The 25,346-nt window shown below is 42.8% G+C and overlaps 1 protein-coding gene across 4 annotated transcripts in view; it reads right to left on the bottom strand.

Annotated features, from left to right (window-relative positions):
• The window catches only part of TMC5 (transmembrane channel like 5), a 76,866-nt gene that overhangs the window by 30,910 nt on the left and 20,610 nt on the right, over positions 1–25,346 (bottom strand). For all 4 annotated transcript variants that reach the window (XM_044233122.1, XM_044233123.1, XM_044233120.1 and 1 more), the window contains 6 exons: positions 19,385–20,254; positions 16,798–16,970; positions 11,663–11,752; positions 6,002–6,101; positions 3,320–3,407; positions 2,636–2,884 (listed from right to left, as the gene is read on the bottom strand). In XM_044233122.1, coding sequence (XP_044089057.1) covers positions 2,636–2,884; positions 3,320–3,407; positions 6,002–6,101; positions 11,663–11,752; positions 16,798–16,970; positions 19,385–20,175 — 1,491 coding nt within the window. In that variant the 5' untranslated portion in view covers positions 20,176–20,254. The remainder of the gene's footprint in view (positions 1–2,635; positions 2,885–3,319; positions 3,408–6,001; positions 6,102–11,662; positions 11,753–16,797; positions 16,971–19,384; positions 20,255–25,346) is intronic.

Below are 25,346 nucleotides of genomic sequence, written 5' to 3'. Positions count from 1 at the left end.
GAGAAATGTCTTCTGGAAGGTAGACTCACAAGGCAGGGGCCATACACCTCTCAGTAAAGATCTGGGTAAATAAATTATGGCTGCTGTTAAAAAGGATACCATTGACCTATATTGATGCTCAAGATACACAGTGAAGCAAAAAATGTTGCAAAGTAAGACCTTAGTATCCTGTTTTTTAAAAATTTTTTTAAAGATTTTGGGGCACGTGGGTGGCTCAGTGGGTTGGAGCCTCTGCCTTCGGCTTGGGTTGTGGTCTCGGGGTACTGGGATTGAGCCCCGCGTTGGGCTCTCTGCTCAGCGGGGAGTCTGCTTCCCCCCACACTCTCTCTCTGCCTGCCTCTCTGCCTACTTGTAATCTCTGTTTCTCAAATAAATAAATAAAATCTTAAAAAAATATATTTTATTTATTTATTTGAGGGAGAGAGAGAGCACAAACAGGGGATAGGACACAGGGAGAAGCAAACTCCCTTCTGAGCAGGGAGCCTGACGCAGGGCTCAATCCCAGGACCCTAAGATCGTGACCTGAGCCAAAGGCAGCTGCTTAACCCACTGAGCCACCCAGGCGCCCCATCTTTTTTTTTTTAATGTTTACCTATCTACCTATGTATTGACCTAAGTATCTAACTGCGTATGTTTGTATGTACATATCTATGTCCATATAGAAAGAAAATGGTGGACAAAGATATGCTCTGAGCTGAGGCATTAAACAGGGGAAAAAGGCTAACATGAACTTTCACTTAGTTTGCTCTTTTCTACAGTAGGTATCTTTCAAAAGGAGCACAGTATTTTGTAGAAAGAAAAATAAGAAAGAAAAGGTAACTCCGTGAACACCAATAAGAGATGTCCACCACAGAGTGGGTGAAAGAAAGCAAGTCATAGGTGGTATATATGAATAATTCACCTTTTGTTAAAAACCAAAGGGATGCAGATGTGTGTATGCGTGTGTCTGTATGTGGATGTCCATATGTGCACAGAAAGGAAATCGTGAACAACACAAACTATTATATGGTTACCTTTAAAGACAGAAAGTTGGGACGCCTGGGTGGCTCAGTCATTAAGTGTCTGCCTTCGATGTTGTGATTCCTAGAATAGTGCTTTAGCATTATTAATGAACCGTGAGAAGAAGCTCAAGGCTGTGCTCCTCAACCATAACTTCAGAGAAGTCAGTTGAAGGAAATGACTGAAGAAAAGGCTGGCCGATGTTTAAGAAAATCACTATAACCATCAGTTACTTGTTTCAATTGACAACATATAATGGTTTACTATTGTCATTGTCCATGCCTACAGATAATTTATTTTGTATTTTTGAAAAAAAAGACATTTGTAGGGGTGCCTGGTTGGCTCAGTAGGTTAAGCCTCTGCCTTCGGCTCAGGTCATGGTCCCAGAGTGTTGGGATCGAGCCCCACATCGGGCTCTCTGCTCAGTGGGGAGCCTGCTTCCTCCTCTCTCTCTGTCTGCCTCTCTGCCTACTTGTGATCTCTGTCTGTCAAATAAATAAAATCTTTTAAAAAAAAAACCTTCCTGTGGAGAGTAAGAATAATTGTGTACAAAGTAGAGAAATATCCAATTATGTGACAACCTTTGGGTAATAAAAATTTGTTTAAAGTTTAAAAAAAAAAAAAAGCATCTGCCTTTGGCTCAGGTCATGATCCTTGGGTCCTGGGAAAAAGCCCTGCATTGGACTCCCTTCTCAGGAGGAAGCCTGCTTCTCCTTCTCCCACGCCCCCTGCTTGTGTTCCCTCTCTCCCTGTCTCTCTCTCTCTCTCTCTCTGTCACATAAATAAAATCTTAAAAAAAAAAGACAAAGGCTATTGTGTTCTGTATATATTACTTTGGGGAAAAAAAGATCTTAAAGCCTCACTTTCAGGGTACCTAGGTAGCTCTGTCGGGTAAGTGTCTTGTTCTTGATTTCAGCTCAGGTCATGATCTCAGGGTCCTGGGGTCGAGCTCCGTGTTGGGTTTCGAGCTCAGCGGGGAGTCTGCTTGAGATTCTCTTGCTCCCTCTCCCTCTGCCCCTCCCCTTCTCTCTCTCTCTCAAATAAATAAATCTTTAAAACAAACAAACAGGGATGCCTGGGTGGCTCAGTGGGTTAAAGCCCCTGCCTGTGGCTCAGGTCATGATCCCAGGGTCCAGGGATGGAGCCCCGCATCGGGCTCTCTGCTCAGCGAGGAGCCTTCTTCCCCCTCTCTCTCTCTGCCTGCCTCTCTGCCTACTTGTGATCTCTGTCTGTCAAATAAATAAATAAAATCTTTAAAAAAAATAAAACAAACAAACAAATAACTAACTAAATCCCCACTTTCCCTATCATTTCACTCCCAGGCAAAGTGAGAGGTCTGTAAGGGTGACCAGCAAGGTATGTTCAGCAGAGGGACGCCTGGGTGGCTCAGTTGGTTGGACGACTGCCTTCGGCTCAGGGCGTGATCCTGGAGTCCCGGGATCGAGTCCCACATCGGGCTCCCAGCTCCATGGGGAGTCTGCTTCGCTCTCTGACCTTCTCCTCGCTCATGCTCTCTCTCACTGTCTCTCTCTCTCAAATAAATAAATAAAATCTTTAAAAAAAAAAAAAAAAAAAAAAGGTATGTTCAGCAGATTCCCAGTGGGTGAACCCCGGTTGGGCAAAATGAAGGACTTACCGCCCCCGTGAAAAACTCCAGTCCGGTGAACTGGAGGGTGTTCCTCTCGGCCACGGTAAACTGAGGGATTATGATAAAGCTGAAGGTCACAATGAACGAGAAAATGTTGAACTTCAAAAGCCACCTCAGAAAGTTAAAATAGGAAAGGACGCTGGTTCCAAACTTGCCTCCGATGACCTTGAGCGTCTTCTGCCATAGGCTGATGGAATCGAGCAGCTCTGACAGGCTGTTCTTAGATCTCCGGTAAGCCTGGGGTAGGGACACCAAGCAGGAGGCTTGACATTCCCTCAACAAACACCTGAGCAGGTCCCACAAGAGCAAAGATGGCCACTGTGTCCAGAGAATTATAACAAGCCAGGCATGCACTATGCAGGCTTACAAAAATGATCTCATTGAATCTGCGGGACCACTCTTCAAGGTAAGTGTTATTATGACCTCCCAGGTTTGCTGACGAAGGTGACACAGTAGCTCAGCTGTCCAAATAATTCAGCAACCTCTTAGACCTCTGCATCCCCACCTGGTTTCTCTGTACCTAGACCAACCCAATTTCTATGGCTTTCAATGAAAGAGCCCTGAATTTTGGTTTCTCTTCCCCTTGGATCCTTTCCATGCCCACTCTGCCACTTCCCTGTTTTTAACCTCTTATGATGCCCATTTTATTGACTTGTAATAGAGACTTCTTACCCGTGAAATGGAGTTTAGACACTGGGCACAGCAGTTGACCTCAAGCATACGACGGGACTGCTTACTTTTCTCCTTGTCAACGATTTTCCTGTGGGGAACAGCAGAAGAAAGAGAGAGACACCCTTGCTATGATGATTTTGTTCCCAAAATATTTACTGAGTGCTTATGATGTGGTAGGCACAACCCAGGTAGTGAGACAAAAGAGAATGATTTCCCTGGCTCATGGAACAGACATCTCTTCTAGTTGGAAGAGAAAGACAATAAACAATAAATAAAAGGTGTACTATGGAAAAGAAAAAAGAAAACAGAGCAGGTAAGGAAATTGGAAATCCTGGAACAGGGACTGTGCTATAATTTGAAATAGCACAATATTCAAGCAAAGTCTTTTAGGCAGGGCAGGGTTAATGGCATGGATAAGGAATTGCTGTGTGCATAGGGAACAGCCAACCTGGGACCCCAAGGAGGCTGGGATGGCTAGAATGGAATGAGTATGGGGAAGAAAGAAGGGTTTGAGTGATAACCATTGCAGAGGGAGGGGCCCGATGAGTCAGTGGTCCTCAGCCTGGGGAGATTTTGATCCCCAGTGGACATCTGGCAAAGTCTGGAGACATTTACGGTTGTCAAACTCTGGGGGAGAGAGGATTGCTACCAACACCTGGTGGGTAGAAGCCAGGGATATGTTCAACCCCCTACAATGAGTTGCACAGAACCCCACAACAGAGAATGATCCAGTCCCCAATGCTGGTCATACTGGGGTTGAAAAATCCTGCTGTAAAGTCTCTGGGCTCCTCATAAGGCCCTTACCCTCTGACAGAGGCAGCCATGCAGAGTTTGAAATGGAAGAGTGTTTTCAGAAAGATCAGCCACAGTTCATGTCTTTACCCTTCCACGAATCCATTACAAGTACTTTGCTCTGGTGCTTTTCTAGTTTTCTTTGTCCACACAAACACCCACCCCTGCATCACTGTCTTCCAAGGCTCGGCTCACATGCCCTCCGCTTCACCCAAGCAGCCTGCATTACTCTAGCTAGTCCTGTCACCGCAGTCTCCTCTACCTTGATTTGGCCTGACTTCCTTTTCCTTTTTTTCTTTTTTTTTTTTTAATTTAACAGAGAGAAATCACAAGTAGACGGAGAGGCAGGCAGAGAGAGAGAGAGGGAAGCAGGCTCTCTGCTGAGCAGAGAGCCCGATGCGGGACTGGATCCCAGGACCCTGAGATCATGACCTGAGCCGAAGGCAGCGGCTTAACCCACTGAGCCACCCAGGCGCCCCCTGACTTCCTTTTTCTCGTGTGTAAGTTACTTGTTGACAAATCTATCTCCCCTGTCAGACTGTGTAAGTTATCTTAGCAGCCCCAGAACAACTGCATCATTGAATTATTTATTAGCAATTGTTGCATCCACTCCATTAGTTATTGCCAAGAGTACAAGTTGCAAAAGAAAAAGGATGAGGAAGAGTAAATGTGAAGTCTGATGGCTAAAACAGCTCTCATTCTTTCACTTTTTTTTTTTTTATTCCTGCCCTTAGAAAGCCTCTCGGGACTTTGTTTTTTCCTTTTATTCTTTCCAGTAAACTTTTAATTTTAGAGTATTTGAAATTTACAAAAATGTTGCAAAAACAGTATAGAAAATTCCTATACACTATTCACTATTTTCTCCTATTAACATCTTACATTTCTTTTTTTTTTTAAGAGAGGGAGGAGGAGTAGCAGAAGAAGAGGGAGAACCTTAAGCAGGCTCCATGCTCAGTGCAGAGCCCAATGTGGGGCTCAATCTCACAACCCTGAGACCACGACCTGAGCTGAAATCAAGAGTTGGATGCCCAGGCCACTGAACCACCCAGGCACCCCAACATCTGACATTTCCAAGGTAGTTGTCGAAACTAAAAAGCCAACATTAGCACATATACAAGTATGTAAATTCTGTACTATTCTGATTTCATTCATTTTTCCACCAATGCCATGTTCTATTCCAGGATCCCATCCCACATTCCATTTAGTCATTACGTCTCTTTAGAATCCTCTAGTCTGTGACAATTCTTCCGACTTCCCTTATTTTTGATGGCCTTGACAATTTTGAGGAGTGCCGGTCAGGTATTTTGTAGAATGTCCCTCCACTGGGATTTACCTGATCTTTTTCTCTGGTGATACTGGGGTTATAGTCTTCAGGAGTACCACAGAGGGGATGTGCTCTTCTAACCACAGATCTCTGGGGATGCTAACCTGATCACCTGGTCAAGGAAGTGTTGGCCAGATCACATCCCTAGAAAGTTACTCTCCCTCACTTCTCATGCCCCACCTTTGAAAGCACATCATTAAGCATAGCCCACAGTCCAGGTGAGTAGAAAGAGGAACGTCTATATAATTTGGAATTCTTCTGTAGGAAGATTGTAGCTTCTTTTGCATTCATATATTTCTTATTTTCTTTTTCTTTACGATTTATTTATTTATTTGAAAGAGAAAGAGTGGAAGGAGCAGAGGGAGAGGGAGAAAATCTCAAGCAGACTCCTAGCTGATGGCTGATGCTCAGTCTCAATCACAACCTGGGCCAAAACCAGGAGTTGGACACCCAACTGAATGCATTACCCAGGAGCCCTTGTTTTTTTATCTTTCTGAGATGGGACAAAAGTAGAAGACTAAAATTCATTTGAAATCTGGGAAAGAAGAAAAGCTTTGGATTCATACTTAAGGTTCCTTTTCTCTTCCATGGTTCTCGGCTGATTCCTGATGGCTTTAATTCTGTCTCTAGATGTCATTGGTATCAGCGATGCAATTAACTTTTGTCCTGTGGAGGAAAATAAATGGAATTTAATTTTGTTTCCTTTCACAGAATATCAACATGGCTCTGGGGCACCTGGGTGGCTCAGTCATTAAGCGTCTGCCTTGGGCTCAGGTCATGATCCCAGGGTCCTGGGATCGAGCCCCACACTGGACTCCCTGCTTGCTTCTCCCTCTGCTTCTCCCTCTCCCTCTGCTGCTCCCCTGTTGTGTTTCCTTTCTCACTGTGTCTCTCTGTCAAATAAATAAAATCTTTTTAAAAAAATATGGCACTGACCTTCAAGCTTTTTTTTAAAATAGATTTTATTTATGTGAAAGAAAGAGACCAAGCACACGAGTTGGGGGAAGGGCAGAGGAAGAAGCAGACTCCCCACTGAGCCGGGAGCAGGACATGGGGCTTGATCAGGGGACTCCAGAATCATGACAGGGCTGAAGGCAGATGCTTAATTAAATGAGCCAGCCAAGTGCCCCGAGCATGTTTTTATAAAAGCACAGGAGAGAATAATTATATGGACTCAGTGATCCCCAAGCCACAAGTGAAGAAAAGACAACGTGGTTTGCTTGGCTTTTTTTTTAAGCTGGGCATGAAGCCCAATGCAGGGCTTCAACTCACAACCCCAAGATCAAGACCTGAGCTGAGATCAAGAGTCAGATGCTTAACCGACTAAGCCACTCAGGCGCCCCAAGGTAGTGATTTTTTTAACCTCAAAGCCAAAGCAAATGATAATGTTTGTACCCAATTCCAACTTGATATTTTTTCTTTTTTCTGACAAGAAGCATTCAGCAAAGGCACCAGCCCCTGCCTGTCTAGTCAAGCTCACTCTCCTCCCCTACTTGAATGTCTAAATCACTTTCTCTTGACCCCCACACTCCAGGCCCAGGCACCTTCTTTATATTTCTTGACTGTTGTCATATGCTCTTCCAACCCCAGGAATGACTTCCCCATGTTCTCCCAATATCTCATCTACACATCTTCACTCAGCCTGGCAAATACTATGACCCCAGTAACGTCTCCTTTTTAATAGAATCCTGATTTTGTTTAGGACTCTACCCCCTCCTTCTCAAGGCCCTGAGCTTCTGCAGGGTGGGACCCATCTTCAGACACAGGGGGTGAGCCCCAGGAGCCCAACCTGAACCTTGCAGGTGACTGATTTAAGCATGAGCAGGTGACAAGATGTTGGTCAATGTTCTGTGATGGGTGATCTGCTGAGGAGTTTCTTGGAAAAGGTTTCTTCTTTCTCAAAAAAGAAAAACTGAAAAAGCCACACAAAAGCTCCAAGAAAAAGACAGATCCTTCTTGCTCTGGATGTTGTTGTGGCCACATGTGAAGCCTGAAATGGCAGCCACCATCTTGTAATGATGAGGAAGCCAGTTGGAGGGCTGACGCGGGCAACAACAGAGGGAGAACAGAGGGAGCAGGGCGGCTCCCTGGTTGAGTTATTGAGCTAACTAACCTCTCCATTTGACCCAGTTGAGATGAAAAGGAAATCTCCAAAAGAGGGCCACCAACTCACTCTGCTGAAGACAAGAAATTTGTGTCTCTCCTGAGAGGGAAGGGCAGCTAAACGAAGAGGAAGAAAGGACAAGGTGGAGGAGGAAGAACAGGGAGATGTGGGGAGGGGGAGTCAGTAGCATGAGAGGAGACACCCCAATTTTCAATAAATGGCCTAACCCCACAAAATGCTTTAGCATGAATGGATTTTTTTTTTCCTTCTAGAAATCACTGAGAGAGGCTAGACTTTATGTCTGGAGTTTGATGGGCTGGAACAGAAACGGCAGCCAAGAAACCAGTGTTTGGCCCCAGGAACAGGAAGGCAGGGAGGTAGTGTCAGTTAAGACCTGGTTTCATGGCGGACTTGGCAATAAAGGCCATCCTATGTTGCCATCCAGAGTGAGGGCTGGACCTGGACCAAAGCAAGACAGTGGTTGAAGCATCAGACTTGGGAACCAGGCAGACCTGCATTTGAGCCCTGGTTCTGCCAGGTCATTTAACTTACTCATCAAGCCAACGAAAGTCACAAATGTGCCTACCTCTCAAAGTGTGGGGAATAAGTCAAACTGAATTCAAAGGATAACAAAAAGGAAGTGTTTGCCTGAGTCCTGGGCACAGAGTAAACTTGATCAAGGTAAATTTCTTTCTAGGAGTTAGATGCTCCCAAAGTGACCCCTTCCTGAGTCTGTCGCATCCTTAGATCATCTACGAACTTCAACCTACTTGATGTCTTAAAACTAAATAATCATGTAGACAACTTGGAAGCCTTCCTTGTTCTCTTCCTAACTCCTTTCTCCCAGGGTCTCTCTACCTTGGATGTTTTCATGTGAAGTATGAGGCGTGTCTAGGTCCACACTTCCTGGGCTATGAAGTGTCTGAGAAAATGACTCATTCAAAGATGTTGAAAACCGCAACAACTGCTTGCTCTTTTTGTCATGTGGACTGCTGAAACTCTGAGAGTCTGTCACATCAGTGTCAGAAATGGATGAGACCATGCCAAAGCTTGAGACCATGCCGAAGCTTGAGTTCACCAGCGTCTTTTCTGGAACAATCCCAGATGGAACATTTTCAACCTCGACGATGACTTCGTTCACTTGGTCATCAGACAGCATCTCTTGTCTCCTCCCAGCCTTGCTCTCCACTGGAGTACCCTTCCAAAGACCTCATAGAGCAGTCACACTGGCATTGTTGGGAGCCACCAGGAAAACTGATGACAATCACAGAGGGAGGCCCCATTCACATTTTTTAAAAGACCAGGATGAGATTGCCAAAACCAGCCCTACACAAATCACAACAGAACTCCCCACATCAGAAACCAGAGGGGTCTCCTCATGAAGAGAAGTGTTTTTCTGCAGGGACCTCTGTCTTGGTAGCTAGGTAAGAAACTAGAAACAGAATCCTTCATTAAAGACAATAGTGTTCTAGAAACAGAAGGCAGAGATTCTCCTAAATGACTTATAATCAAAGGGCAAGATTTTCCTTTTAATTTGGTACCTCTGGCCTAAAACTTATATTTATAATTTTATATGCGTATATAAACCCAGATAGGTTTATAGTAATATAATTATTACCTCCTGACTGCCTTGGGTAGCCTACCCTGCCACTTGTCTCTGCCCCCATATCCACTCTTCATTTTTCCTATACCACCAGAAGACTCCTTTCCTGTGTAGGCCCTGGCCTCAGCTAAAATTCTCCTAGCTTCCTTTGTGGCTAAAAATGAACCTGTAACCCCACCATTCTGGTCAATGAGACACAGAGCTTCCAGGAATGCTTCCAGAATGACAGTCTGCCTGGTTCCACTTTTCGCCGTTCACCATTTCTCCTTCTTCCTCACCAGAGGCTGCCATTTTGAAAACAAGAGGACACACATTCAGCTGCGAAGGATGGTGGAGAAAGAAGCTAAGAAGGAGCTCAGTCCTGATAGCATCTTGGGGAAAGCTGCCACACAAACACCATCACACTCCTTGTTACATTAAAAAAACAAATCCCTTGATTGCAAAGCCATCCTATTTCAGTGCCAGGCACCTGAACACAATTCCTACCCAACAGACCTGATTTAGAAATCACCTCAGCCATGTCATTTATTTAATAGTTGGGGAAACTGAGGTACACAAAAATTATGTGACCTCGATTCTCATCACACTCTCACTAAGTGGCAGGATTGGATGAGGGCGCTCCTCCTTCTCCCCACCAGTGATAATTAACAGTAACAATATCTGCCATTACTACAGGCCAAGTACTTTAGAGTATATAACTTAATTTTCTTTTTTCTTTTTTTTTTTTAAAGATTTTATTTATTTATTTGAGAGACAGAGATCAGAACTAGGCAGAGAAGCAGGCAGAGGGAGAGGAGGAAGCAGGCTCCCTGTTGAGCAGAGAGCCCGATGCGGGGCTCGATCCCAGGACCCTGGGATCATGACCTGAGCCGAAGGCAGAGGCTTTAACCCACTGAGCCACCCAGGCGCCCTAGAGTATAAAACTTAATTTTCATAATCACCCTATGCAGTATGTACAACAATAAACCCCATTTTGCAGTGAAGAAAACTGAAGCCCAATAAGGTTATTTGCCTAAAGTCATAAAACCAGCAAGTAGCAGAGCTGAGAGTCAAACCCAGGTCTGTCTGGACCCAAAGTGGGGCCTCTTAATCATTTCACAAGATGTAACGGCCCCTTCCTGTAACAAGATGTTGATGTATCATTTATTCATTCATGAATAAATGAATATTTATGAGTACCTGCCATGTGCCAGGTGCTTCATAGGTATATAGCACAATCCATGCAAATCCATCCATTTTATCAGGAGGCTGTCCACCAGCTAATTGTATGTGGTTTGAGAATCCAAACCAATGCAAAGCAAAATGGTGAAGAAAACCAGATTCATCTCTGGCTCCTACTCTGCCTTCTGGGACTCTCCTTTTACCAACCTTAGGCTGGCTAGATAGAGCAGTCCAATGAAGTAAAAAGCCATTTCCTTTCCTCAATAGTTAAAACCATTTTCTGCTCTAGTGGGAACCAAAGAGAGAATGTGATCATTTATACCTCCATGGTTTTCCCTCCCACGTAGGAACACCCAGCCCTTGTAGAAGATATACCTTTCCTTGAGAAGGCTCTTAAAGAATGATGCTAGGGGCACCTGGGTGGTTGAGTCAGTTAAGCCTCCAACTCTTGATTTCAGCTCAGCTCATGATCTCAGGGGATAAAGGTCCATGTCGGGCTCTGTGCTCAGTGCTGAGTCTGCTTGAGACTCTCTCTCTCTCTCACACTGCCCCTCCTCCTCCTCTCTCTCTCTCTCTCAAATAAATAAATAAAACTTAAAAAAAAAAGAATGAGGCAAAAGGCTGTCATTTCAGCTACAACTGCAGAAGGTGAGACATGGTTTTAGGTCATGGGGCCCCTCGTTCGCACTATTGTATAGAGGATCCCATCAGTTGGTTTAGTTCTTATTGTTCATAGATTTGCCTCCAAGTTTCAGCATTCCCTGGCTTCTGTCCTCTTTTGCTTCCTTTTTATCTCTCCATCTCTACCTCTGATCAGACCTTCATCACCACACACAGTGATCCTTACAGAGCCTCCTAACTGATCTCACAGCATTCTTTCTCTGGTCCTACCATTCCTAGATCCCAGCATCATAATAATTCTATGATTATTCAGAAAAATTCTGATTAATGCAGACTCAGAGGCCTTTGTTCCTGTAACTCTTTCACAAATTAATTCAATAAATATCTCTGAACACCTACTATGTCCCAAGCTCTGTACGAGGTCCTGCAAGGTAACTCTACCTTCAACTCTTTGCTTCCCCCTGTCCTTCCCACTACACAAGCCAGTACATTTCACCTTGGGCCCACGTGAGCTGGATTTCTGTCACATGAAACCAGAAGAGTCTGATGAAGACATCTTGATATCCAGGAGAGAAAAAACTCTGCATCTCTAAAAGACACCCCTGGTCTGGTAAATTAAGCAAGTACTGCTCCAGCTACCACACTGGAGGTCAAAAGGAAATAGTGATATCTGTATTGTCTTGAACACATTCCTCTCTAGAGCTGATTTTTTTTTAATACAATCTATTTAAGCCTTACCTTGGGGTGACTTGTGCCAGTCGCTTCCAGACAATGGTGGGTTTCCATAAACTGGGTAGAGGCTACTTTCACTCACATAAGCAGGGTTCACTGGAAATGAAGAGGCAGGAGACATCACCAATTAATCCCACCGAACTAGACATTACTGCACACATAATGGTCAGTAAGACCTCAACCTTGACCTCAAGGTCCTAAGAGACTGATGACTGGATGCCCGGGTGGAAAACAGGGCATAAATATGGAAACAATGCAATTAAGTACAAATAGCTTCAATCAATGGTTTTCATCTTAGTGTAAGCCATGGTTAAAAATAATTGTTACAAGGGAATACTACTCAGCCATAAAAAGAATGAAATCTTGCCATTTGCAATGACATGGATGGAGTTAGAGGATAAAAAGCTAAGTGAATTAAGTCAGTTAGAGAAAGATAAACACCATGTGATCTCACTCATATATGGAATTTAAGAAACAAAATGAATGAACAAAAGAAAATAAGAGAGAGAGAGACAAACTAAGAAACAGATCCTTAACAATAGAGAACACACTGATGGTTACCAGAGGGGAGATGGATGGGGGAATGGGAATTAATGCTCTTAATGGGAATTAAGAGCATATTTATCACAATGAGCACTGAGTAATGTATGAAATTGCTGAATCACTGTATGGCACATCTGAAAGTAATATAACACTATAATTCTAGAATATTAACTATACTAGAATTAAAATTTAAAACTTGATAAAAAATTTTAAAATTATTACACTAAGATCCAGAATATACCTACACATACATAACTGAAAAACAAGTTTCACTAACAATACTTTGCTTGACTACATAAAAGGATCTCTGATATATTCTTATACTATTCCATTCCTTTTTTTTTTTTTTAAGTACACTCCATGCCCAGCAGCACAATGCAGGACTTGAACTCAAAACCCTGAGACCAAGATCTGAGCTAAAATCAAGAATCGGTCGCTTAACCAACTGAGCCACCCAGGTGCCCCCATTTCATTCTTTTCTATCTCATTTTTCAGAATTAATTTCACAACTTGTTAACAAGCTACAACTCGAATTTGGAAAATACTTATCTAGGGGGTTGAGCAGAGAACATTTAGGGCACTGAAACTATTCTGTATGACACCATAAGGGTGATACATGTTATTATACATTTGTTCGAACTCACAGAATTTATAGCACCAAGAGTGAGCTCTGATGTAAACTACGGACTCAAGATGAAATGATGTGTCCATGTAGGTCCATCAATTGTACGACATGTATCATTCTGGTGGCAGATGTTGATAATGGGAGAGTCTCTGCTGTGTGGGGAAGGGAGTTGTATGGAAATCTCTGTACTTTCCTCTCCCTCAATCTTACTGTGAACCTAAAACTGTTAAAAAAAAATTAAAACACAAAAAAAATGAAGCAAAGAAAAAACTTGTGTAGATGATCACAGAAGTTCCTTCTATTTCTAACATGTTATGGTAATGCATGAATAAATTTGAAAGACGGCATGATTTTCTTAGGGACAGAGTCTATTCTTAGCATCTAAACACTGTCATATTTCAGGATACTTTTATTCCACCCACAGTAAACATTAAAAGCTAAACTCTGCAACTGAGAAAATGGAACACAGTTTGATGTGAACCATGCACAAAATTACATTGCAAGAAGTTCTGAACTTCTTGCTGGGGATCAGTTCCCAACTTTGTTACTGGCTGATACCCTCTGGCATGTTACCTAACCTTTCTGAGCTACGATATTGTAGTCTCTAAAACAGGAAAAATGATGGGAACTTCACGTAGCACTGTTGAGGGAATCTCATCAGTTAACACAGGCAAAGTGCTTAAAGTAATCCTGAAACACAGTAACCTATTGATATATATATTAACTACTGTGGTAGATCAATTATTATTCAGCATGTCATACCACCATCCCCTGACATCTCATCTGAAGTTGGGCTTTGGTCATGTGAGTTTTATCAATGGAACAAGGCATTAAGTGACAATATGCCAGGTCCATAACAAAACCTTAGACACATGGTGTGTTTTTACTTGCCACTTTGAGTACTTCGGGCTTATGCCATGGAACAACAATGCCCCCAAGTGGCTCCCTTGTGGTTCAAGAAGGACACTAGGCTCTAGACATAGGACCCATGACCTGGGATCAAGAACAGCCACACCCAGCCTAGTTCCGTAAAACTCCCAAGCAAACCTGCACATGTGTGAGTGAGAAATAAATCCTTCTTTATTGTACAACACTGGGTTTTTGCATCTGTTTGTTATGCAACATTACTGTGGCAATAGCTAACTGATACATCCTTTTTTTTTTAAGATTTTATTTATTTATTTGACAGAGAGAGATCACATGTAGGCAGAGAGGCAGGCAGAGAGAGAGAGAGAGGAAAGCAGGCTCTCCGCTCAGCAGAGAGCCCAACGCGGGACTCGATCCCACCTGGGATCATGACCTGAGCCGAAGGCAGCGGCTTAACCCACTGAGCCACCCAGGCGCCCCTAACTGATACATCCTTACCAATGTCGTTGCTATTAATTCATTTAGCACTACTTAAACACCTACTGTGGCTAGCTACTATGACATTAGGAAAATTACCTAGAGGTTTAAAGAATATATGGATAAAGATGGGCTCTTAAGGAGAGCATTGTCTATAATGATAGCATAGTCCTAGACAAGTGGTTGCCAAGGGCTACAACCCCAGTCCCACAAAGGAGTCCAGAAAAAGAAGTCATACTTAACTACATTTTTTTTTTTTTAGCATAAGTAGTCAGGGGCACCTGGGTGGCTCAGCTGGTTAAGTGTCTGCCTTTGGCTCAGGTCATGATCCCAGAGTCGTGGGATCGAGCCCCACATCGGGCTCTCTGCTCTGCAGGGAGATTGCTTCCCTTCCCCTCTCTCTGCCTGCCTCTCTGCCTACTTGTGATCTCTGTCTGTCAAATAAATAAATAAAATCTTTAAAAAAAAAATCTTCTAAAAGGGGCGCCTGGGTGGCTCAGTGGGTTGAGCCACTGCCTTCGGCTCAGGTCATGATCTCAGGGTCCTGGGATCGAGTCCCGCATCGGGCTCTCTGCTCAGCAGGGAGCCTGCTTCCCTCTCTCTCTCTGCCTGCCTCTCTGCCTGCTTGTGATCTCTCTCTGCCAAATAAATAAATAAAATCTTTACCAAAAAAAATCTTCTAAAAAATAAATAAATGAAGTGTAAGTGGTCAGGAATCTTTTGCCCTGATCCTACCCAGCAATGATACAGGATAAGTGAGAGCCAGGCTTTGGGTCAGAGAGACTGGCGCCTTCAATTTACAACAGTGAGGTGATCTTGGGCACTGTGCCTCTGAGCCTCAGTATTCCCATCTATAAATAGGGAAATTAGTAGTGGCTGTATGAAAGGTGGTTGTTCAGATTTGAACAAGACAATAAAAGCAAAGTGCTTGGCTGAATCTCCAGGGGACAGGAAACACTCAGAATCTGTTTGGCATTAGTAGCTCCACTTGCACTGGGGTAAGGCTGTGTTTCTCAATCTTTTTTTCATTACTGGCCCCCTAAGGAGTCTTTTTAGATATTTCTTCCCCATTACCTTCTCCTATGAAATTTTAATACTACAGATATACTATGTGTCTGCTTATATATGTGTATTGGTGCTTTACATATTAAAAGAGGAAGACTGGGGTGCCTGGGTGGCTCAGTGGGTTAAGCCTCTGCCTTCAGCTCAGGTCATGATCTTAGGGTCCTGGGATCGAGCCCCACATCGGGATCTCTGCTCAGCAGGGAGCCTGCTTCTCCCTATCTCTCTGCCTGCCTCTCTGCCTACTTGTGATCCCTCTCTCTGTCAAATAAATAAATAGAATCTTAAAAAAATAAAAAAGAGGAAGACTTATCTGGTCTTTCAAGAATAAATTTTACCAGGGCACCTGGATGGCTCAGTTGGTTAAGTGTCTAATTCTTGGTTTGGACTCAGGTCATGATCTCAGGGTCCAGGGATCAAGCCTTGTGTCAAGCTCTGTGCTCAGGAGGGAGTCTACGTGAGAGTCTCTCCCTCTCCTTCTGCCCCTGCCCCCCCCACTCAAGTGTGCTCTTTCTCTCTCTCTCTCAAATAAATAAATAAATCTTTTTCAAAAAGAGAGTAAATTTTACACCCTTGGGATTTATATTGCCCCCCCCATTGAGAACGCATGACATAAAGGTTTGGAGGAGCCCAAATGAACATTTTCTATGCAAATGTGCACTAGTCAGCGTTTCTCACCAGTGTATGACAATGCATCCCATCCCCTCCTCTCCATCTGCTTCAAACTCCTCCCCATCCACCCTCTCAGGCATAAGGAATCCGCCATTTGCACCAACCAGCACTTGGGTCCCTCATTCTGTTCTTGGTTGAACACTCCTCTTCCCTGGCCCCACTGGCTCTAAATTTCTATACTATTGACTCTCGTATAATGAAATGGCTCCCTTTACTCTATAGCAAGTCCCTATTCCTTCCTAGAGGATAAGAACTTTAGCATGTCTTTTGCCTCGCAGAGCTGAACTTCTACACACAGCAGATTCTGAGGACAACATGTTTGTTCACATATGAAGAGTCTGCTTGCTATTTTTCTTTTTTCAGTCTTGACATGCTGGTGTCACCCACCCTTGTGCTTTAAGTAACCTGAGGACAGAGCTGCCTCTTACTCCCTTTGCCCCCCAGTAGCTTCTGAATACTCACATGCTGACTGTCTGAACAGCACAGCCTGAATCCAGCCCATAAGTGATTTTGTTTGCCCAGTTCAGTGTTTTAATTTTTTTCTTTATTTCTGAGCATGTAAAAATCAGGAGGTTTTAGAAAAATCTGAGGATTTGGCCATACTGAGCCCACATTCCCCCATAACCCCAATGGGCCAAATCTGAACATTAGTCATGTCACATGGGCATAGCATACGCATACTCATTTTTTTTATAATCCCTAACCAGGACACTTTGACAAGTGATAATACTGCTGTCTTTCTAGTCCCTCAATGTTCAAACTTTGTAAGGTGGACGTTTGAATGGGAAGGGATAAACCAATGCTCTTCCTAGAACTTTTAAATAACCGCTCCCCTAAAAGCCCACCGATATGACTTCCTTCCCAGGAAATGATCTTCATCTTAACAAATGCTTACCATAACCATCGCCAGGAGCCCTTGGCACAGAGCGGTCGTATGGATTTGCCATCCCCATGGATTTCATTGCAATGCTTTCAGGGTAATCTTCATTCTCTCTCCCAAGGATGCCCAAGGGGCCATCACCCCTCTGACGAAATGAGGGCCGGATTGAAGATGTTCTGCTGAGCACCCTGAAATCCCAAAATGATGGATCAAGATTCACCCAGGAGCATAGTAAGGACAGTCATCCATTCATCTTTCATCCATCCATGGATCCATTCATTCCTTCCACATACGCTGACTGAATGCCAACTACGTGTTAGGCAAGGTCTAAGGGGGTCAAGGGGGTGAGAACACCAAGATAAAAACACCAGGTCTCTACCCTCAAGGAACTCTCAGTCCAGTCTGGCAGAGATTCTTAGACACATTTAAGCAATTATAATAAAGCAGTAACTGGTGAGTACCTAAAGACAGGCCCAAGGAGTTCAGAAGAAAGAGAAAAGAATTCTGGCAGGCAGTTTGGAGGGAAATCTACATGGAAAAGAAACATCACAGATGGGATTTGAAGGATAAATTCATATATAAAGATTTAGGAGGACAGCATTCCAAGGATAAAGAACAGCATAAATGAAGGTGTGAGCCCATAAATAGAAGTGATGAATATATAAAGGGAATACTTCAAAAATCAATTAACCTGGAGCAATGGTCTCAATTTTAGGTACATGCCAATTCCCAGTCCCTGCCCCTAGACAATGGCATCAGAAGCTCTGAGAGTTGGGTCCAGGCAGCTGTATTATTTTTTTAAAGTTTCCCAGGTAATCAGGTGATTCTAAGGCTCAGTCCAGGTCAAGAACCACTGTATTAGAGGTAGGGAGGGGATAGGGGTAGTAAGGAGACGGGAGGAAGTCAGTCAGGTAGGTCTTTGGAAGCACTTTACATTAGACCAGTGCATTCTCTTTCTCAAACATTTTCACGGGGCTCCTGCGTGGCTCAGTGGGTTAAGCCTCTGCCTTTGGTTCAGGTCATGATCTCAGGGTCCTGGGATTGAACCCCGCATTGGGCTCTCTGCTCAGCAGAGAGTCTGCTTCCCCCACCCCCTGCCTGCCTCTCTGCCTACTTGTGATCTCTGTCAAATAAATAAATAAAATATTTTTTAAAAAATTTTAAAAAAATTTTTCATAAGCAAAGCAGTGTGGCCTTTCTTCCAAAGGTTATGGAGAACCATGGAAGATCAGAAACAAAGGAGTAAGAGAATCAAAGGTATATCTTGAAATGATGAATCAGGTGGTGAGGGATAAGACCAAGGAGGCCACTTTGATCTGGTTCTGTTAATCCTCCTACTTAGATTCTGAAGACATTTAACCCTACTGCACACCCAAATCCATATCCTTCCTTACTCCTCAAGATAAATACAAGCCAGTACCTTTTGTTGAATTTATAAATATCACTAGTAGAACAGGTACATGCCAAATGAGATTCATATTGGTTAAATTTTCACAGGGTATAATTTTTTATAGATTAAAAATAACCTGACTAAAGAACCACATCTTATTGGCAACAGGAACATCGGAAGCTTAACCTAGAAAAAAATCAGATTTGGTAGGACTACGTCATCCAAACTAACACTGTCCATGTCCAGTATCCTTAGTAAAATCTGTCAATGACCAAAGATTGCTAGAAGACTAAAAAGATTTTTGACAAAATTTAGATCTATAAAATCTGAACTAGGAAACATTGGACTTAGTTTTTTAGAATGAACTTAAAGGAATACCAACAATGTGGGAAACTATGACTGATAAAATTTGATGAATATAACAACAAGGTAGAAGATCATTAAACTAAATCTGCCATAAACATGAAAAGTGATCAATTCAGATGACAATTATAGTAAAATTAAAACGAAAGTGGAAAAAACTGGGGCACCTGGGTGGGCTCAGTGGGTTAAAGCCTCTGCTTTCAGCTCAGGTCATGATCCTGGGGTCCTGGGATCGAGTCCCGCATCGGGCTCTCTGCTCAGCAGGGAGCCTGCTTCCCTTTCTCTCTCTCTGCCTGCCTCTCTGCCTACTTGTGATCTCTGTCAAATAAATAAATAAAATCATTTTTAAAAAGTGGAAAAAATCAGGACTGTTACAACCACCTTGAATTTTTTTTTAAAAACTGAGGCATTAAATTGAGTTCATGGAGTTAGACCTTCAAAGGAGTTTCTTGGTTAAAAATAAATTCCTGTGGATATAATTCTGGTTATAATTTTGGTTTAGGTTCATAACTACCAAGTCTTAACCCTAACTTTATTGGCAAAGTATCAGGGTCAAAACAGTGGGAATCTAAGGGTCTTGTAGGGATTATAGGAGTAGGCGGGAGACTGCAGAGGTTGCTATCCAAGCAAGAGATAATGAAAGATTCTGTTCAGGTAAGGGCTTGAAAGCTCAGGCTGAAAGTTCATGGACCAGGTAAGGTCTACAGATAGGTATGAAAGTTTCCTACAACTTCAGGTCACAGAAATCATCTTACATGTCCCTAACCCAAACAACACCAATCAGGTACCACTGGCTTGACGATCTAGCATTCGGCCCCCACCCCAATGGAGGGAGATGCTTGCACTTACTCTCTGGTTATTTCTGAAGTCTCAGGAGAGCCATAACCACGATCATCCTCAGCAACTGGGTAATCAGGCTTCCCCCAAAAGTCTGGAGTATTCTGATAGTCCTCAGCATTGGGATAGTCTGGTTTCCCAAAAAAGTTTGGAGGGTTAAGTTGATTCTCGGCTCCTGGATAGTCAGGCTCTCCCAGAGTGTCTATGTATGGGTTGATTCTGGAGCCAGCATATTCTGGATTCCTTCTGGAACTGAAATGGTTGGAATTTGCTCTGATGCCAGAATGGTTAGAGTTTCCCTGAGCTCCAGGGTAGTCTGGTTCTCCAAAAGAGTCAAGATAATCAGGATTTGTTCTGGAGCCTGTATAGTTTCCACTCCTTCTGGAACCTGCAAAGTCAGAATTCTGCTGGGATTCAGAGTAGTCTGGCTCTCTGGATGAGCCTGGATGGTATGGTTTTCTCCAAGATCCAATATAATCTGGCTCTGACAAAGATGTGTGATAATCTGAACTTCTTCTGGAGCCAGCAGAGAATGGATTGCTTCTGGTGCCAGACTGTTCTGGATTACTCCGAGATCCTGGATAATCTGGTTCTGCTAGAGACTCAGGATAGTCTGGACTTGTTCTGTAGTCTGCAGAGTATGGGTTGCTTCTGGTGCTAGGGTAGCTTGAGTTGTTCGGAGCATATGAAGAATCTGGATAATCCTGAGTTTTCAAATTTCCCCATGTACGATTCCAAGATCGTGAATAGTCAGGGTAATCTGGATCTTCCTCATACCCTTTATTACTGTAGTAGGCAGACATATTGGCACAGATTCCTCACCCTGGAGTGTTAAAATGTTCTTGCATTTGAGTTACTCAGGGATCTTTTTCTTTTTTTAATCTGAAAAGCAAAAGGAAGTAAAAGTTCAGTTTTTTTTTCTTCCCTGCCAAGATCTCTGGTTATCTTCCACTATCTATTCTCCTTTCTTTCACAGTTGAGGACACAGCTGCCCAGAATCAGGACTATGTTTCCTAGTCTCTTATGCACCAAGATGTGACCAGAAGAGTGGACAATGGGATGTGAACAGAAGCAATAAATATAACTACCAGGTTTGTGCTGTTTACGACAAGGGGCAGTTCTCCTTTTCTCAGTCTTCTTATCTACCTCCTGTGGGCTAGAATGTGGAAATGGCATCTTGGGTCATGGATACAAAAGTGGTACCCATCCTAGGGATCATAGCACAACGGATGGAAGAAGCCTGGTTGCTGATGACATCACATATCAGTGCCAGCATATCAGCTTGGGCTTTATGTAAAAAAAAAAAAAAAAGGGAAGAAAAGAGAAAGAAACTTTATCTTACATAAACTACTGTTTTGAGGGGTCTCTGATACATGTGGTCAAACTTAGACCTTAGAATCACTATATTCCTACTGGGAATTTACCCTAAAGATACAAACGTAGTGATCCGAAGGGGCACGTGCACCCGAATGTTTATAGCAGCAATATCCACAATAGCCAAACTACGGAAAGAACCTAGATGTCCATCAACAGATGAATGGATCAAGAAGATGTGGTTTATATACACAATGGAATACTATGCAGCCATCAAAAGAAATGAAATCTTGCCATTTGCTACGACGTGGATGGAACTAGAGGGTATCATGCTTAGCGAAATAAGTCAAGTGGAGAAAGACAACTATCATATGATCTCCCTGATATGAGGAAGTAGAGATGCAACATGGGGGGTTAAGCGGGTAGGAGAAGCATAAATGAAACAAGATAGGATTGGGAGGGAGACAAACCATAAGCGACTCTTAATCTCACAAAACAAACTGAGGGTTGCTGGGGGGAGGGGGGTTGGGAGAAGGGGGGTCGGGTTATGGACATTGGGGAGGGTATGTGCTATGGTGTGTGCTGTGAAGTGTGTAAACCTGGCGATTCACAGACCTGTACCCCTGGGAATAAAAGTATATTATATGTTTATAAAAAATAAAAAAAATTTAAAAAAAGAATCACAATATTCCTTTGGTTGTAGGGGGAGCAAAACAATAAACCAAAAGACTGGAAGAAACAATGACTTTTTAAGCACTTTGAATGCACTTGTGGTAGTAGGACTGATTAAAGCATAAATATGAATGCACAAAGGAAGAACAGTTACTGGTAACTGGGTAACTGGTAACTGAGGAATTGGGTAAGAAGACAATTGCTACCTCACCTTCCAGTTTGTAAATATGATTTTGTGAGTTCTTTGAGCTCTAGTCTATAGACATTGTATACTTCCCAAATCAGAAATAGTTGGATTTAAATTTCGAAATGCACTGGATATATGTTGCTTTTACTAGTTTATTACTCATTTTCCCTTCTTTTGGTTTCAATGTCTTGATTTTCATGGGGGCATCTACCCCCCCATTCCTTACTTCAAGAACAGTCACATGATGCAGGCCTAGTCAATCAGTGTCCACCATGCTCCTGGCCACAGGTTTGGTTCAGGAATGGGCACATAACCCAGACTAGTCCTCCAGGGCCTTGACTGGATTAACTGGGAAAGAAGCACTCTCTTGTCACTAGCTTGCCATGGTGATGGAAGGTGAGCCTAGAAATGCTGGTATAGTATCCATAGAAACAGAAGAAAAAAAGAAAGGGAGAAAATGTAAAGGAAAAACCAACAGGATTTGTGGACTGACTGGATATGGGAAGGGTGAAAGATAAGGGAATCAAAAGACAAAAATATCTCCACAGTTTCAAACCAGTGTGATTAGATAAAGTGTTGATGTCACTGAAAGCAGGAAGTAGACCATTTTTAAAGTTCAGCCAATGGTGACAAGTCTATCTCTATGCAAACCAAAAGGGTTAGACTCTTTGTTGAGTAATCAGAGCTGAAGAATTAACCTTCTACCATTACCTCTAGTCTTAGAATGTTCATTTGCCAACTCAATTCCAGATTCCTCAACACAGTGGAAGTCGATTGCTTATTATTTTGTCCCTGCCAAGCATCCATTTCTCTCTTTTGTGATAACACTTTCCCTTGAGTAATACCTCTTCCCCCTCTCAATCCACATGGGCCACATGTGGATGTATGACTCAAGCAGAATTCTCTTCTTTCTGGCCACAGTGATTGGATCAGGGTACAGAACCCAGTCAGAACCAGTGAGATTCAATTACCGAGTTTTGTCAGAAATGTTGGGAAGAGAGATGCTCTCTTTTGTGGCTGGACTTTGGGTTAGGAAGTTATAAGACTGAAGCTCTCAGTGGTCACCAGTGGAGGAAACCTGTCTGAGAATGTCAATGGGGAAGAGGTAAGAGCCACGAGATAAACCAAAAGATCAAATACTGACAACAATGTTCAAGCACCTGAATCCAGCCATGCCTGAAGACAGCTGATCCCTGGACACCTGAATCATTACATTCCCTTTTGACTTAAGTTTTAAGTTGGGTTTCTGTCACTTGCTAATGAAAGAGAAGAATTCTGATGGATATATCCAGTTTTGCAAACAGAAACATCTACACACATGCACATGTATGCACACACACACACGCATAGAAACATCTACACAAATTGTGAGTGTCACAAAGACTAAATGTTATGTGATAGTGCAAATTATTTGCTTATATTTAAGACCACAAATTAACATATATATGATCTAGGATTTCCGTGGCTTACCAAAACCCTAGCTATCACATCTAAAAAGCTAACTGATGCCTTCTAAATTCAAGAAAGTGAAACCTGGTACAACAATACCGACCTAAGAGAAATGAGTATGTCCACCAAGAGGCAAGAACAGCATTCACAGCAGCTTTTTTTTCCATAGATGCCAGAAACTGGAAACAACCTAATGTCCTTCAACAGTAGAAGTCAATAAACAGTAGCATATTCATACAATGAAATACTACACAGATGTAACACAGACTGACCATTTGCTACATGCAATGACATGGATACAGATCATGTATGTAACAATGACCCCAAGAGCCAGATACAGAAGTGTACAGACTCAATAACATTTACCTGAAGTTCAGAACAGGCAACGAGCAAATGGTGCTAGAAGTCAGAATAGTGATTACCTTGGGGAAGGGAGGAGATAGGAAATGACAGGAGGGGGCATCTGGGTGCTGGAATGTTCCAAATTTGGATCTGGGTGACAGTTACATGGGGGGGGGGTGTACATATGTGTGTGAAAATTCATCATATACACTTGAAAATTGCACACATCTCTATAAATGTATCTGTCTTTAATTTTTAAAAGAAAAATGAAAGGAAAAAGACCTAAGCTAGAAGCCATAACATAAAACACTCTATTTCCCCGAAGGGGCTATGAAAAAAAGAATGGTTCTGGCTCATAAACATTCCCAATTTTCTTATATGTATATCACAGAAAATCTGAATTAATGAAAGCAAAGCTAGGTAAGGACAGGACACATTATCTGAATCTAATTATCTGTGTGGTGCTATTAAATGAAAGTGGTTAGGAGCCCAGCCCTTGGCATCAGGTATAATTGGATTTAGTTTCCATCTGCTGGCTGTGGGGACCTGGGCAAGCCACTTAACCTCTCTGAGTCTGTTTCCTGGCCTATCCAATCCCGACAATAATATCTCAGAAGGCTGTTGTAAAGAATTAATGAGATAAGGCACATAAAGCAGTTGGCACCAAGGAAGCATTCACTGAAAAGAAGCTATTATTTACCATTATTTGTATTTATGTGTAATATAAACCCTGGCAAGTTCCAAAAGAGAGGGAAGTTGGGGTGGATAATAAAAGTCATACACTCAACTAGGACGTGATTTAAAAATAGACAATGTTTCTGGATACCTGTGTGGCTCAGTCAGTTAAGCAGCTATCTTTGGACGGGGTCATGATCCCAGGGTCCTAGGATCAAGTCCTGCATTGGGCTCCTTGCTCATTGGGGAGCCTGTTTCTTCCTCTGCCTGCCTCTCTCATTCCCTCCCTCTCTCTCTTTCTGACAAATAAGTAAAATCTTTAAAAAAAATAAATAAAAAATAGACAATGTTTTATAATGAAGTAGAGGGAGGAGCAACTCTGTGTAATTCCTAGATAAACATACTGAGTCTGAGTTTTAATTTTGCTGTGAGCTTCTTATTAGTCTGGACTGAAAGGGAAACATGAAAGTCTATCTGATACTCAATACTTCTGGAAAAGAGGAAGTATACCAATTCTTCAAAAGGGCCACACTTCTCAGGATGATTTTCTGAAAAGAATATATCATAAGAATGTTTCCAAAGGGATGGGATAACCACACAATAAAGCCAGGGTTCAGGGTCACCAGCAAAAAGCTCAGAAGCTCTAGCAAATCCAGAATCAGCAGCAGGGGTAGAGGGGGGAGGAGACACTGGGGCCACCTCCAGGTCACTGTGAGATCAGCAGCCCCCATGCAGAAAGGCAGCGGGATATGGCTATTTCTGGCCCATGGTTTGTGAGTCTAAGTGACAATGTCACTTCCAAGCCAAAGCATTTAAGATACAACCTTCTAGCTCCATTATTTTTCCTGCGACAGCAGTGAGTGTCATTTCAGATGAGGACCCATTCATGAGCCCGGGTTCCTGCCTGACTATATAAAACACAGTCCACCCCTACCAATGCATGATAGCTTCTCATGAGCAAGAAATAAATTTTATGGGGTGCCTGGGTGGCTCAGTGGGTTAAGACTCTGCCTTGGGCTCAGGTCATGACCCCAGGGTCCTGGGATCGAGCCCCACATAAGGCTCTCTGCTCAGCAGGAAGCCTGCTTCTCCCTCTCTCTCTGCCTGCCTCTCTGCCTACTTGTGATCTCTGTCAAATAAATAAATAAAATATTTTTTAAAGATTAATTTTTAAAAAAAGAAAGACATTTTATGAGTTAAACAATATATTGTATACTCATATAAGAGAGAAAGATTTTATATGCGATCAGCCAACAATTAGTTCCAAGTTTGTTGGTACAGTTCTCTGTTCCACTGATAACATCTTCCAGGAGCTTATATATTCTACTTCTTTAT

This window comes from Neovison vison, chromosome 14, assembly GCF_020171115.1.
Source record: "Neovison vison isolate M4711 chromosome 14, ASM_NN_V1, whole genome shotgun sequence".
Classification (NCBI taxonomy): Eukaryota; Metazoa; Chordata; class Mammalia; order Carnivora; family Mustelidae; genus Neogale; species Neogale vison.
Note: the sequence above shows the minus strand (reverse complement) of the source record. Positions and strands in the feature narration are given on the sequence as shown.